The sequence below is a fragment of the Hippopotamus amphibius genome, chromosome 9 (genome assembly GCF_030028045.1).
Source record: "Hippopotamus amphibius kiboko isolate mHipAmp2 chromosome 9, mHipAmp2.hap2, whole genome shotgun sequence".
Lineage (NCBI taxonomy): Eukaryota > Metazoa > Chordata > Mammalia > Artiodactyla > Hippopotamidae > Hippopotamus > Hippopotamus amphibius.
Genome location: NC_080194.1, coordinates 66,422,293 through 66,438,963, shown reverse-complemented (window position 1 = coordinate 66,438,963; position 16,671 = coordinate 66,422,293). Strand labels below are relative to the sequence as shown.

The window sequence follows — 16,671 nt, the reverse complement described above, 5'->3', positions numbered from 1 at the left end:
ACCTAATGAAGCTGTCTTCTTCATACCAAAGAATTGTAACCTTGTCAATGTTTTCTTGATAAAATGCTGTCTCATCCCTTTGTTAACTCTGGATTTCTTTTCCTTGGTCCTTTCCACATATCTAATTTAACATGCAGAATTCAAAACCAATCACAGTCCTTTGGAGGATATGACAAGCAACTGAATTTTGTGGAAGAGTTTTTCTAAACTATGGCACTTTCTAGAAGGAGGAAACTGAGGCGGTGAGTAAGGGTATAGTCACAAGGCTGCACAAACTTACACTGCAGGTACTAACTGATGGATGTTCTCAAGTCCAATTGGAGACTGCTCATAGGCTGCAAAGACTGTTTCCTCTCATGTGTTTAAGTGGTCTCTTTGCTTTACCTTTCTAAGATACATATACTAGAAATGAATGAACATTTCTTATTCTGGTTCTAAATTTTTCTTTTGGACCTGAGAATAAGCTGATATATAGAAAAAGCTTAGGTTATTCTTTCCTTGTTTAATAAGCATATAAATATAATCTTGGTAATTATTTTTAATATAAATATTAGCAATGAGGTAAACTTAAACAATGATTTGAATTTTCTACAAATGATTATTACCCATATATAGGAAAATGCCCCTATAGAATACAGCAAAGATACCAGTCCCTGACTTTTAACAAATTGTTATTTAATATATATGAGAAACTCTCACATCTTATTAAGTATATATTATATATAACAACAACAGCAACAACCACTGTAGCAAATGCACATATAATGCCAGTACTATTATAAAAAATTAAATTAAATGTATATATAATTTTGATTCTTGAAAGAACTCTATAAGGAAACATCAACAGGATTTCCATTTTATATATTAGGAAACTGAGGCACAGCGAAACCAAGTAACTTGCTTTCACATAGCTAGTAAGTTCCTTAGCCTGGATTTAAACTCTGGGAGTCTGGTGAGCATCCATGATCTAGACCATCTTGGATATTATTATAGAAGCAAATGCTATGAAGTATTGATTGAGAACATCTCATGTCTTTTTTTTTTTAATTTAAATGGAATAGAACAAATGTCGCAATGGAGGTAGTAGTTTACTGTTGAGAAAAGAGTTACTTACTGTTGAGGAAAGAGTTACTTAATTCTTCTAGAGTGAAGTTCCTATTTAGTCAACCACTCCTATCACTTTTTTTTTTTTCTTCTTAATTGGAGTATAGTTGACTTACAATGTTGTGTTAGTTTCAGGTGTACAGCAAAGTGAATCAGTTATATATATAAACTGTTATATCAGTTTATATATATGTCAGTTATATATACAAATTGTTATATCAGTTATATATATAATCAGTTATATATATTATATATATAAATATCAGTTTTATATATATATATATATATATAAAATCTGAAAAAGGATGGAGATCTATCTATCTCCATCCCTTTTCAGAATCACTTCCCATATAGGTTATTACAGAATAATGAGTAGAGTTCCCGTGCTATACAGTAGGTTCTTATTAATTATTTACTTATATATAGTAGTATGTATATGTTAATCCCAATCTCCTAATTTATCACTTCCCCCCATACTTCCCCTTTGGTAACCTAAGTTTGATTTTGAAATCTGTGAGTTGGTTTCTGTTTTGTAAATAAGTTCACGTGCATCATTTTTTTTTATTAGATTCCACATGTCAGTGATATCATATGATATTTGTCTTTCTCTGTCTGACTTATTTCACCTTAGTATGATAATCTCTAGGTCCACCCATGTTACTGAAAATGGCATTATTTCATTTATTTTTCTTTATGGTTGAGTAATATTCCATTGTATATATGTACCACATCTTATTTATCCATTCATCTGTCAATGAACATTTAGGTTGCTTCCATGTCTTGGCTATTGTAAATAGTGCTGCAATGAACATTGGGATGCATGTATTTTTTTGAATTATGGTTTTCTCCAGGTATATGCCCAGGAGTGGGATTGCTGGATCATATGGTAGCTGTATTTTTAGTTTTCTAAGGAACTTCCATACTGTTCTCCATGGTGGCTGTACCAGTTTACATTATCACTAACAGTGTAGGAGGGTTCCCTTTTCTCCACACCCTTTCCAGAATTTATTGTTTGTAGATTTTTTGATGATGGCCATTCTGACTGGTGTGAGATGATACCTCATTGAGGTTTTGATTTGCATTTCTCTAATAATTAGTGATGTTGAACATCTTTTCATGTGCTTTTTGGCCATCCATATGTCTTCTTTGGAGAAATGTCTATTTGGGTCTTCTGCCCATTTTTTGATTGGGTTTTGTTGTCATTGTTGTTATGCTGCATGAGCTGTTGGTATATTTTGGAGATTAACCCCTTGTTGGTCGCATCATTTGCAAATACTTTCTCCCATCCTGCGTATTGTCTTTTCATTTTGTTTATGGTTTCCTTTGCTGTGCTAAAGCTTTTAAGTTTAATTAATTTGTTTTTATTTTCATTGCTCTAGGGGAAGATCAAAAAAGATATTGCTATGATCTATGTTAGGGAGTGTTCTGCCTATGTTTTCCTCTAAGAGTTTTATAGTATCTGGTTTTACACTTAGGTCTTTAATCTATTTTGAGTTTATTTTGGTGTATGATGTTAAGGACTGTTCTAATTTCATTCTTTTACATATAGCTGTCCAGTTTTCCTAGCACCAGTTATTGGAAAGACTGCTCTCCATTGTATATTCTTGCCTCCTTTGTCATAGATTAGTTGACCATAGGTGTGTGGGTTTACTCTGGGCTTTATATTCTTTTCCATTGATCTATATTTCTGTTTTTTTGCCAGTACCATTCTGTTTTGATGACTGTAGCTTTGTAGTATAGTCTGAAGTCAGGGAGTCTGATTCCTCCAGCTCTGTTTTTCTCTCCCAAGACTGCTTTGGCTATTTAGTCATTTGTGTTTCCATACAAATTGTAAAATTTTTGTTCTACTTCTGTGAAAAACACCATTGGTAATTTGATAGGGATTGCATTGAATCTGTAGATTGCTCTGGGTAGCATAGTTATTTTGACAATGTTGATTCTTCCAATCCAAGAACATGGTATATCTCTCCATCTGTTTGTATCATCTTTGATTTCTTTCATCAGCATCCTATAGTTTTCTGAGTACAGGTCTTTTGTCACCTTAGGTAGGTTTATTCCAGGTATTTTATTCTTTTTGATGTGATGGTAAATGTGATTATTTCCATAATTTCTCTCTGATCTTTCATTGTCAGTTTATAAGAATGCAAGAGATTTCTGTTTATTACTTTTGTATCCTGCAACTTTACCAAATTCATTGGTGAGCTCTAGTAGTTTTCTAGTGGCATCTTTAGGATTTTCTAGTATAGTATCATGACATCTGCAAACAGTGACAGTTTTACTTCCTCTTTTCCAATTTGGATTCCTTTTATTTCTTTTTCTTCTCTGATTGCCATGGCTAGGACTTCCAATACTATGTTGAATGAAAGTGGCAAGAGTGGACATCCTTGTCTTGTTTCTGATCTTAGAGGAAATGTTTTCAGTTTTTCACCATTAAGAATGATTTTAACTGTGGGTTTGTCATATATGGCCTTTATTATATTGAGGTAGGTTCCTCTATGCCCACTTTCTGGAGAGTTTTTTTTTCATCAAAAATGGGTGTTGAATTTTGTCAAAAGCTTTTTCTGTGTCTGTTGAGATGATCATATGGTTTTTATTCTTCAGTTTGTTGATGTGGTATATTACACTGATTGATTTGTGGATATTGAAATATTCTTGCATCTCTGGGATAAATCTCACTTGATCATGGTGTATGATTCTTTTAATGTGTTGTTGGATTTGGTTTGCTGTTATTTTGTTGAGGATTTTTGCATCTATGTTCATCAGTGATATTGGCCTGTAATTTTCCTTTTTGTGTGTGGTATCTTTGCCTGATTTTGGTATCAGGGTGATGGTGGCCTCATAGAATGAGTTTGAGAGTGTTCATTCCTCTGCAATTTTTGGAAAAGTTTCATAAGGATAGGTGTTAACCCTTCTTTAAATATTTGATAGAATTCATCTGTGAAGCCATCTGGTCCTGGACTTTTGTTTGTTGGAAGTTTTTTAATCAGAGTTTCAATTTCAGTACTTGTGATTGGTCATTCATATTTTCTATTTCTTCCTAGTTCAGTCTTGGAAGGTCGTATCTTTCTAAGAATTTGTCCATTTCTTCTAGGTTGTCCATATTATTGGCATATGGCAGCTTGTAGTAGTCTCTTATGATCCTTTATATTTCTGTGATGTCAGTTGTAATTTCTTCTTTTTCATTTCTGGTTTTATTGACTTGAGCCCTCTCCCTTTTTTTCTTGATGCGTCTGGCTAAAGGTTTATCAATTTTGTTTATCTTTTCAAAGAACTTTTAGCTTTTAGTTTCATTGATCTTTTCTATTATTTTCTTCATCTCTATTTCATTTATTTCTGCTCTGATCTTTATGTTATCTTTCCTTCTACTATCTTTAGGTTTTGTTTCTTCTTTCTCTAGTTGCTTAGGTGTAAGTTTAGGTTGTTTATTTGAGATTTTTCTTGTTTCCTGAGGTAATATTTTATTTCTGTAAACCAGTGTCTTAGAACTGCTTTTGCTGTGTCCCATAGGTTTTGGATTGTTGTGTTTTTCTTGTCATTTGTCTCTAGGTATTTTTTGATTTACTCTTTGATTTCTTTGGTGATCCACTGGTTGTTTAGGAACATATTGTTTGGTCTCCACGTGTCTGTGAATTTTTACATTTTTTTTCTTGTAATTGATTTCTAATCTCATAGCATTGTGGTTGGAAAAGATGCTTCACATGATTTCAATTTTCTTAAATTTACTGAGGCTTGATTTGTGGCCCAATATGTGATCTACCAGGAGAATGTTCCATGTGCACTTGAGAAGTGTATTCTGCTGCTTTTGGATGGAATGTTCTATAAATATCAATTAAGTCCATCTGGTCTAATGTGTCATTTAAGGCCTATGTTTATTTACTGATATTCTGTCTGGATGATCTGTCCCTTAGTGTAAGTGGGATGTTAAAGTCCCCCACTATTATTGTGTTACTGTCAATTTCACCTTTTATGGCTGTTAGCATTTGGCTTATATATTGAAGTGCTCCTATGTTGAGTGCATAGATATTTACAATTGTTATATCTTCTTCTTGGATTGATTATGTAGTGGTCTTCCATGTCTCTTATAACAGTCTTTATTTTAAAGTCTATTTTGTCTCATATAAGCATTGCTACTTCAGCTTTCTTTTGGTTTCCATTTGCATGGAATACCTTTTTCCATCCCCGTACTTTCAATCTGTATGTGTCCCTGGATCTGAAGTGGGTCTCTTGTAAACAGTATATATATGGGTCTTGTTTTTGTATCCACTCAGCCAGAGAGTGTCTTTTGGTTGGAGTATTTAATCCATACATTTAAGGAAATTATCAATATGTATGTTGCTATTGACATTAAAATAATATTTTGGATTTGTTTTTGTAGGTTTTTTTTCTTCCCTTCCTCTTTTATTCTCCTGTGATTTGATGACTATCTTTAGTATTGTGTTTGGGTTGCTTGTGTGTGTGTGTGTGTGTGTGTGTGTGTGTGTGTGTGTGTGTGTGCGCGCGTGTGTATCTATTGCAGCTTTTTGGTTTGCAGTTCCCATGAGGTTTTGATATAGCAGACTATTTATATACAAGGTCGTATTAAGTTACTGGTCTTTTCCCACCTAGTGAAGTTCCTTTAGCATTTGTGGTAAAGCTGGTTTGTGGTGCCAAATTCTCTTAGCTTTTGCTTGTGTGTAAAGCTTTTGATTTCTGTCAAATCTGAATGAAAGCCTTGCTGGGTAGAGTATTCTTGGTTGTAGCTTTTTCCCTTTCATCACTTTAAATATATGATGCCAGTCCCTTCTGACCTGCAGAGTTTCTACTGAAAAATCTGCTGATAAATTTATGGGGATTTCCTTGTATCTTATTTGTTGCTTTTCCCTTGTTGTTTTTAATATAGTTTCTTTGTCTTTAATTTTTGCCAGTTTGATTAAGTTGTGTCTCAGCATGTTCCTCCTTGGGTTCATCCTGTATGGGACTCTCTGCACTTCATGGACTTGAGTGAGTATTTCTCATATTAGGGATGTTTTCAGCTACAATATCTTCAAGTATTTTCTCAGGCCTTTTCTCTTTCTCTTCTCCTTCTTTGACACCTGTAATGTGAATGTTTGTTGTGTTTAGTGTTGTCCCAGATGTCTCTGCGACTGTCCTCAGTTCTTTTCATTCTTCATCTTTATTTCATTCTGTGGCAGTGATTTGCACCACTCTGTCTTTTAGCTCACTTCTGCCTCAGTTATTCTATTGGTTCCTTCTAGTGTATTTTTCATTTCAGTTGTTGTGTTGTTCATCTTTGTTTGCTCGTTCTTTAAATCTTCTAGCTCTTGTTAAACATTCTTTGTATCTTCTCAATCTGTACCTGCATTCTTTTTCTGAAATTTTGGACCATCTTTACTATCATTACTCTGAATTCTTTCCCAGGTAGATTGCCTATCTCTTCTTGATTTAGTTGTTCTTGTGGGTTTTTATCTTGTTCCTTCATTTGCAACATATTTCTCTGTTGTCTCATTTTGTATACCTTTCTGTGTTTGTGGTCTCCTTTCCACAGGCTGCGGGATCATAGTTCCTCTAATTTCTGGTGTCTACCCCCTGTGGGTGAGGTTGGTCCAGGGGCTTGTGTAATCTTCATGGTGGAAGGCACTGGTGCCTGCTCTTTGGTGGGTGGAGCTAGGTCATGTCTCTATGGTGGGCGTGGCCATGCCAAGGGGTGCATTTTGGAGGTAGCTGTGAGCTCAGTATGCCTTTAAGCATCCTGTCTGCTGATGGGTGGGGCTGTGTTTCTGTCTTGCTGGTTGTTTGGCCTGAGGCATTCCAGCTCTGGAGCTTGTAGGCTGTTGGGTGGGGTCAGGTCTTGGTACTGAAAATGGGACCTCTGGGAGAGATCACGTGGATCAATGTTCCAGTGTGCTTGCCCCCAAAGTGAGCTACTGCTGACCTTTACCTCCCCAGGAGACCCTCCAAGAACCCTAGTTAAGTCTAGCCCTGGTTCCTATGAACATATTGCTTTGTGCTTGGTCCCAGTGCATGTGACACCTTGTGTGCACACTCTAAGAGTGAAGTCTGTTTTCTCCCAGTCCTGTGGAGCTTCTGTACTCTGGACCTGCTGGCCTTCAAAGCCAAATGCTCTGGAGGGTTTTTCCTCCCAATACCTGACCCTCAGACTGTCTTGTAAGGCTGTTTTTATGTGGGAATATCCCTGTGTAGCCTAAGTGGGCTTAATATTTTTTGGTGGCAGGGCTGTTTTTAATATGGTTATCTGCTACCTCTTTTCTCAGTGTATGCTGGCCATTATCCCCTTCATAGGAGGTGTAACTAATGTTGTGGTGACCTGAGCCTGCACTGGATATTGAACAGGGCCTCCCCTTGCTCTGAGGTTGTCACTGCCCTGTCAGGGGGCTGTCTAGTTGTTGGAGAAGAGGCCCTGATATCTGCTTCTGAGCTGTGTTTCTGACCTGAGGTATGACATAGGTAGGATTGGAGCACTGTCACTGGAAAAGAAGCCACCGAGTTTTCTTCCTCTAGAGCTGTTCACCTGTGAGTGTGCTCTGTTGTGTCACTTTTCACCTGTTGTGCCAGTTCATAAGTTACACTGTTGGAACTGTTCTCAGCCTCACATTAACTGTGGGCATTCCAGCAATTGGCCCTGGTATTTTTCAGGTGTTGTTCTCATCAGGTTACCAGTGCAGATCCACTGAAGTCAGGTCCCAGGGCTGCAGTAATTTTGCACCAGGACCTGCTGTGGGAGCTGTGGAGACAGCTCAGATTCTGGCCTGTTCCAATCCCCATGTGTATGTGCCCACGAAACCCACAGTTGCTAAAGCTAGACCTGCCTCAGCTGTGGGAAAACTTGTTCATTTGATATTCTGCAGGTACTGAGTTTACAAAGCCAGCAGTGGGGGTGTAAATCCACAGTTCCTGCAGCTCTTCTTCCTTAGTCGCATGGCCCATGGGGCTCAGCTGTGGTTTGAGCCCCACCTCTGCATGTGGGCCTTCCACTGGTGTCTGCTTCTGAGGCTGCCCTGGAGCCTCCCCAGGTGGGTGGGGTCAGAGGTGGCAATGGGTGGGGCACATGCTAGCCTGCTTGGGCTGTCAGGGGCAGTGGGCGGGCTGCATGAGCCTGCTCTTGTGGGAGGTGGCAAAGGTGGGTGAGGCGTGTGAGCCTGTTCAGGCAGGAGCCCCTTCTAGTGCCTGGGGAGGCAGGGGCTGGTGCGTGGGGAAGGGGACTGCAATGGCTGTCTGGGCTTCTTCCATGAACATTCCCGGTTGTAGAGCTCCTTACTCCCATCCCTTCAGGCTCTCTCTTTGCAGCCAACAGCGGTCCCCTCCTTGGATGTGCTCTCCAAACCCCAGATTCTAGCACCAGCAGACACGTCTCAGGCTGGGATGTGCAGGGCTGTGGCACAGACCATGCATGTAGGTCTTACTTGGTCCTGCCTGCCACAGACTGGTTGCTATGCTCCCCTTCAAGCCCCAGAAGCTCCCCTTCTGTCCCAGCTGACCTCCCCACCAGTAAGGGGGTGTCCCTGGGTGTGGGAACCTCTCCTCTCCTTCAGCTTCTCCCCAGGGGTGCAGGTCATATCCCATTTCCTCTTTTCTTTCTTTTGTCCTATCCATTGTGTGGAGATTTTTCTTGTCCTTTTAGGTGTCTGAGGTCCTCTGCTAGTGTTCAGCAGGTGCTTTGTGAGAATTGTTCCATTCTTGATGTACTTGTGGAGAGAGGTGAACTCCACGTCATCCTATTCCTCCATCTTGACTCCTCCCCGACTCCTATCTTGGTTTTTGTTTGTTTTCTTTTTTAATAGAGCAGCTAAATGGTTTGATGTTCTTTACCATCAAAAACAGAAGAGGAGGACTAGGAAGAGAAGGAGGTATCCTTTTGAGGGGATGTTAATGTTCATGTAGCGGTCACATTCCTTTCACTCATGTTCCCATGGGTTTGGGGACATTCAGTGGATTTCTTTAGCTAAATGCAAGAAAGGGCACCCCATGAAAAGTGTTTATAAAATTTATGCTGTTCCAGGAAGGAAAGGCTAACATCTCTTTCCCAAGCGGATGTCCACTTAGTCATGGAGTTTGCTGACTTGGGGAGAGAAGATGAGAATGTCAGGCAGGGAGAAAGGAGGCAAAAACTAGCCCTGGTAAGTTCCACCTGAGGGGTAGGAAAGATGGATGCTGCTCATGTCTGCAAGCCTCACATTTGAAGCTGCTGAGGACAGATGAGAAAGGATGACTATGTGCTTGTGAGGAGGGATTGATGCAGCTGGGGCAAAGTGAGTGAGTGCATCAGAATACTACAGTGTGCTACTGCTAAGGAGTTTGTAGAAAAGATAGCTGAGGCTCCCAGGGGGCCACATGCTGAGGGAGTTAGCATTGATGCATGTTGGTTCTCCACCCATCCAGGATACATCACCAGTGATAGCCAAAAGAAAGGGAATGGCCATAGGAGAATGGTAAGGAAATGCCATTTCCCATTTTTTTAAACTTGATTACCAACAGAGAAGAAATCTAAGAGAAATGAAGATCTGGAGGGTGGTGTGAGAGAGCAGACCACTCCTCTATCAACTCCAGGGCACTTTGGTGGACCCCAAGTCTTAATTATGTTGGAAAGACAGACAGAAATTTGACTAAAAACACAAGATTTTAAAATGGAGAGGATTAATAAGTAATAAAGTTAGAGATTTTAATTGAAATTCCATTAAGGAAGTCTACTTGTCATTGGGAAGTAGAGTTGAACAAAGCATAGTTGGTAACAGATATTGGAAAAAATAAAATGATTGGGTTTTTATACAGTAACCAATTAAATGTTCTAAATTAAATCAGTTGTGATTATAAAGCAAGTGTAGGGAAATATTAGCCCCTTCAGCTTCTATCTGATTGGGGAATTTAGAAATACAAAGTACGAAGTGCTCTACACTTTAGCCTGGCCAGCGAACATCGCCATTCTCATCTGCCTCACACCCTGTGCCAAAGCACAAAATCACTCAGTGGTCTTTTGACACCTCACATCTGCTTAGGTGTTCACATTTTTGCATGTGCTCTTTCTCCTGCAGGCAGTACCCTTCCTTCCAATGTCTGTCAGGCAAACATCCACAGATGCTTCAGTTCTCAGCTTGAGAGTTATATCATCTCTGAAACCATTATGACTTGTTCCCCCCTTCCCTCTTTGATACTCATTCTCAGTCAGATATCCTTCCTGGATCCTTCGTTAATCCCTCATATGCATCTCCTGTGTGATGTTTATACTGTATGTGCAGGTATGTGTTTATATTTCTGTCACTTTCAATAGATAATGAACCCTTTGAAGGAAGGGATCTTATTTGACTTGTTAAATGTAGTACCTAGCACAGTGCTTGGCATATATAACATAAGCTCACAGATATTTGCTATCAGAAAGAAAAAAAGGGAGCAAAGTGGGGAGGGAGGAAGGAAGGAAGGAAAGAAGGAATTTATTCTCAAATAGATGAGGGTGCACAGTTTGGTTTAAGAAGAGACTCCGTATTATTCTTATCTTACCCTTCCAGGGAGATGGCCCGTTGGAGAGTCACTGAAGGCTGGCGGGTTGCAGTGCTGTGTTGGGAATGACTGCAAGAAAAGAAAAAAAAAAACAAAACCACAGACCATTTATTAAAAATATCTATGCACATTCTCAACATTCCTATTATCAAGAAACGAATCAATCTTAGAAGATATACAGGAGAGATTAAATAACTGTTCTTTGGTAATAAGCAGAATCATCCACCAAAATATAACACTCTACCAGATAAGGGGTTAATATTTCTTTATAATTTGATTTCAACATGTATTATTCAAAAGTAGGCTTTAAATGAAGGGTAGCCATGAAAAGAAACAAACATATTTGGAAAAGATAATTATTTTCCCCTTAGAATAAGACAACATAGAGCATAAAACCAAATTTCATTATGATGCAGTGTATTATTTTTTTAATGCAGAACATTTTGTTTCCTAACAAAATTTTAAACAGAGCAAATTTCCAAAATGGCATAGTATTTAATTAGCACAAATTTATTAGTTTAAATTTACAATACTTACTTGTAAGAAATAATCAATAATAATTTAGCTGTTGGATGAACACAAAAATTTGAAAAATGGGATTTCCAGTTGCATATTGATGTTAGAATTTAATGTAATTCCATATTTATTTTGGTTGCATGATAACAAGGTAAAACTCATTTTACAAATAAGTAGTTGCAGTAGAAATTATAGTATCTAACATTTATTGAGCACTTATTGCCTGAGTTACTTTTCTAAGTATAGTTTTACATCCTTTATTTCTTATAACCCTATGAGGTATGTACTGTCCCATTTGACAGATGAGGAAATTAAGGTACAGGGAGGTTTAGAAATTTGCCTGAAGTCATGTGGTAAATACATGTGTTCGAAATGGCATCTAGACTGATTGCTAATGTCATTCTTCTTAATTATCATATCACCTACCAAATGGTAACAATTTTTTGGCTTTGAAAGAATTTGCCTTGCAATCTCAGAATACTCTTTAATTAGAGATAGAGGGAGACTCTTTCATCTGAGATATGCATAATGACAATCCAAGAGCAAAAAGTAATGCATTGCGAGTTTCCTATGTGTTAAAGTATATGATAAAATGTATTTCAGTGTGTAATTTTAGTTTGTAGTATTAGTTTAAAAACTTATTTGTAATATTAGTTATGTATACATGTAGTGTATGAAGGTGTGTATATACAAATATATGCATAGAGAGAAACGAGTAAAATATTTGCAGAGCATGAGACACCTTCACACAATTCTAAGACTTCTCAGCATATACTCTGAAAACACTGACATCACCACACAGAGCCAAGCTACATAGGCTGCAGATTTTCATTCAGAACTTTTGTCATTATGGGTGAGAGGAGGTGTCTGTGACTAGCATTTAACTGTGACATGGATGACATTTATCTGAGTCTGAGGGAACAGAATTTGGGGACAATGGCTAAGGCCTAGAGAATGGTCTTCAAATTAAGGATTGTGTCCTTTGTTCCTGGCATCCCTCACAGTGCTAAGCACCACTTATGTCCACTAAACATGTTTTGATTGACCAACTGAAAAGCAGCATAACATTCAGGAGCTGGACTGTGCAGCCAGACTGCTTAAGTTTAAATCCCAGCTCTACCACATAGACCAATGTGACCTTGACTGAGTTTCTTAAAGTTCTCTATAACAGTACCTTCCTCATAGAGTAGTTGTAAGTATTCAGTGAATACAGTGTTTAGAACAGTGTCTGTTACATGGTAAAGTCTACATAGTGTTTGTTAAATAAACCAATATGATTTAGCAGAGTGTGCAGTTTGAAATGTTTAGTACTAAACAAGCATAATTATTTAGATCACTTCAATTAGCCATATAGTCAATGCCACAAGGTGTAGATTATGAGTATACTATAGTTTTGGTGATCAATATCAATAGAAATCAGCCAGAGCAACAGACATGAAAAAATAAATACAAATTGGAAGGAAGAGGGAAAAAATTGTCATTATATGTAGATGACATGATACTATGAAGATAACATGATACTATACAGAGAAAATCCTAAAGGTGCCACCGGAAAACTACAAGAGCGCATCAATAATTTGGTAAAGTTGCAGGATACAAAATTAATATACAGAAATATGTTGCATTTATTTACACTAACAATGAAATATCAGAAAGGGAAAGTAAAAAAAAAAAATCGCTTTTAAAATCGCCTCAAAAAAATACTTAGGAGTAAGTCTCACCTTCTTGGTCAGGAGGTGAGATTTAAATGCTGAGAACTATAAAACACTGATAAAGGAAATTGAAGATAATTCAAAGAAATGGAGGGCTTCCTAGGTGGCACAGTGGTTAAGAATCTGCCTGTGAATGCAGGGGACATGGGTTCAATCCCTGCTCCAGGAAGATCCCACATGCCATGGAGCAACTAAGCCTGTGCACCACAACTACTGAGCCTGCGCTTTAGAGCCCATGAGCCCCAACTATTGAGCCCATGTGCCACAACTACTGAAGCCCATGTGCCTAGAGCCCGTGCTCTGCAATAAGAGAAGCCACGGCAATGAGGAGCCCGTGCACCACAACGAAGAGTAGCCCCCACTCACCGCAACTAAAGAAAGCCCACGCACAGCAAAAAAAAAAAACCCCAACATAGCCAATAAAATAAATAAATAAATTTTTATAAAAAAAAATAAATGGAAAGATATCCTATGCTCTTGGACTAGAAGAATTCATATTGTTAAAATGGCCATACTACCCAAAGTAATCTATAGATTTAATGTGATCCCTATCAAATTACCCATGACATTTTTCACAGAACTTGAACAAATAACCCTAAAATTTATATGGAACCACAAAAGACCCAAAATTGCCAAAGCATGCCTGAGGAAAAAGAAAAAAGATGGAGGTATAACCCTCTGAGACTTCAGACAACACTACAATGCTATAGTAATAAAAACAGTATGGTATTGGCACAGAGACAGACATATGGATCAATGGAACAGAATAGAAAACCCAGAAATAAATCCACACACTCATTGTCAAAATTAATCTGCAACAAAGGAAGCAAGAATATACAATGGAGAAAAAAACAGTCTCTTCAATAAGTGGTGCTGGGTAAACTGGACAGCTACATGTAAAAAAATAAACCCAAAATGGATTAAGGACATAAATGTAATACCGGATCTATAAAATTCCTAGAAGAGAACACAGGCAAAACATTCTCTGACATACATTGTAACAATGCTTTCTTAGGTCAGTCTCCCAAAGCAGCAGAAATAAAAGCAAAAATAAACAAAAGGGACCTAATCAAACTTACAAACTTTTGCATAGCAAAGGAAACAAAAGGAAAAGACAACCTATGGAATGAGAGGAAATATTTGCAAACAATGAGACTGACAAAAGATTAATCTCCAAAATATACAAATAGCTCATACAGCTCAATATCAAAAAAATGAACAACCCAATCAAAAAATGAGCAGAAGACCTAAATAGACATGTCTCCAATGAAGACACATAGATGGCCAACAGGCACATGAAAAGATGCTCAACATGGCTAATTAGTAGAAAAATGCAAATCAAAACTACAATGAGGTATCACCTTACACTGGTAAGAATAGCCCTCATTGAAAAGCCTACAAATAACAAGTTCTGGAGAGGGTATGGAGAAAAGGGAACACTCCTACACTGTTGGTTAGAATGTAAACTGGTGCAGCCAGTGTAGAAAACAGTATGGAGGTTCCTTAAAAGCTAAAAGCTGAAAATAGAGTTTCCATCAGGTCCAGCAATTCCATTTCTGGTCATATATCCAGAAAAGACAGCAACTCTAATTAGAAAAGATACATGCACCCCAATGTTCACTGCAGCACTATTCACAATAGCCAAGACATGGAAGCAACCTAAATGTTCATTGACAGATGAATGGATAAAGAAGATGTGGTACATATATACAATAGAATACTACTCTGGCCATAAAAAAGAATGAAATAATGTCATTTGCAGCAACATGGCTGGATGTAAAGATTATTATACTGAGTGAAGTAAGTCAGAGAAAGACAAATATCATATGATATCAATTAGATGTGGAATTTAAAAAAATGATATAAATGGACTTATTTACAAGACAGAAATAGACTCATAGACAAAAAGCAGACTTGTGGTTGCCAGGGGGAGAGGTGGATTCAGAGTTTGGGGTTAGAAAATGCAAACTATTATATACAGAATGGGTAAACAATAAGGTCCTACTGTATAGCACAGGGAACTGTGTTCCATATCCTGTGATAAACCAAATGGAAAAGAATTAAAAATGTATACATATGTGTGTATATATATATATATATGAATCCCTTTGCTGTACAGCAAAATTAACATTGTAAACCAACTATACTTCAATAAAAAAATTCTTTGACATAAATCATAGCAATGTTTTCTTAGGTCAGTCTCCCCAGGCAATAGAAATAAAACCAGAAGTAAGCAAATGGAACCTAATTAAACTTACAAGCTTTTGCATAACAAAGGAAACAAAACAAAAAGACAACCTATAGAATGGGAGAAAACATCTGCAGATGATGCAATTGACAAGGGAAATTTCCAAAATATACAAACAGATCATACAACTCAAATACAAACAAAACAAAACAAAACAACCTATCAAAAAATGAGCAGAAGACCTAAATAGACATGTTTCCAATGAAGACATATAGATGGCCAAGAGGCACATGAAAAGATGCTTAACATGGCTAAGTATTAGAGAAATGCACATCAAAACTACAATGAAATATCACCACATACCAGTCAGAATGGCCACCAGCAAAAAGTCTACAAATAATAAATGCTGGAGAGGATGTGGGGAAAAGGGAGCCCTCCTGCACTTTTGATGAGAATGTAAACTGGTGCGGCCACTATGGTAAACAGTATGGAGGTTCTTTAAAACCCTGAAAATAGAATTACCATATGATTCAGCATTCCCACTCCTGGGCATACATCTGGAGAAAACTCTAATTTGAAAAGACACATGCACCCATTGTTCATAGCAGCTCTAGTTGCAATAGGCAAAACATGGAAGCAACCTAAATGTCCATTGACAGATGAATGGATAAAGAAGATGTGGTATATATATACAATAGAATACTACTCAGCCATAAAAAGGAATGAAATAATGCCATTTGCACCAATGGATGGACCTAGAGATTATCATACTAAGTGAAGTAAGTCAAACAGGGAAAGACAAATATCCTATGATATCACTTAGATGTGGAATCTAAAAAAATGATACCTATGAACTTATTTACAAAACAGAAACAGATTCACAGACATAGAAAACAAACTTATGGTTACTAAAGGGAAAAGGGGGCAGGGAAGGATAAATTTTAGGAGTTTGGAATCAGCAGATAGAAACTACTATACATAAAATAGAAAAACAACAAAGTCCTATTATATTTCAAAGGGAACTATAGTCAATAATGTATAATAAACTATAATGGAAAAGAATAATGAAAAGAATATATACATAAATATACATATATATGTAATTGAATCACTTTGCTGTAGACCAAAAACTAACACAACACTGTAAATCAACTATACTTCAATTAAAAATTAAAATTAAATTAAAAGATATCAAAATAAGAGAAAGTAAAAAAATTCACATATAATTCTATTGCCTTGTCTCAGACTTTACAGAATCATCTAATTTACTTCTCAGAGCTGTCCTATAAGGTAGATATGAGTATCCCTACTTTATATATAAGAAAAAAAAAAACACTTAGAACTTAAATAACATGTTAAAAACCAACAGCTTGCAAATATGGAGCCAGAATTCAAACTAAAGCCCCTCTTGTTGCCAAGTGTATGTATTTTAAACTCTATGCTACTGACTCTCTGTATGTGCATATGTATTTCATATCATTTTGTATCAATATATACACAGACCATATATAACTTCATATCTGTGCTCACCCACACACATTATAATTTAATCACTCCTGGTAAGGTTTTTATAATTATTATTTTGGTGTTATACAATGTTACTTCCTCTGAAGATGTAATTTATTTAATCATCCTTTTACAGTTGGATATTTGGGTTATTTC

General features: G+C 37.2%; 1 protein-coding gene across 4 annotated transcripts in view; it reads right to left on the bottom strand.

The window, feature by feature from the left end:
* Positions 1 to 16,671, bottom strand: part of DLG2 (discs large MAGUK scaffold protein 2) — a 1,973,535-nt gene that overhangs the window by 391,541 nt on the left and 1,565,323 nt on the right. For all 4 annotated transcript variants that reach the window (XM_057748299.1, XM_057748301.1, XM_057748302.1 and 1 more), the window contains one exon: positions 10,594 to 10,662. In XM_057748299.1, coding sequence (XP_057604282.1) covers positions 10,594 to 10,662 — 69 coding nt within the window. The remainder of the gene's footprint in view (positions 1 to 10,593; positions 10,663 to 16,671) is intronic.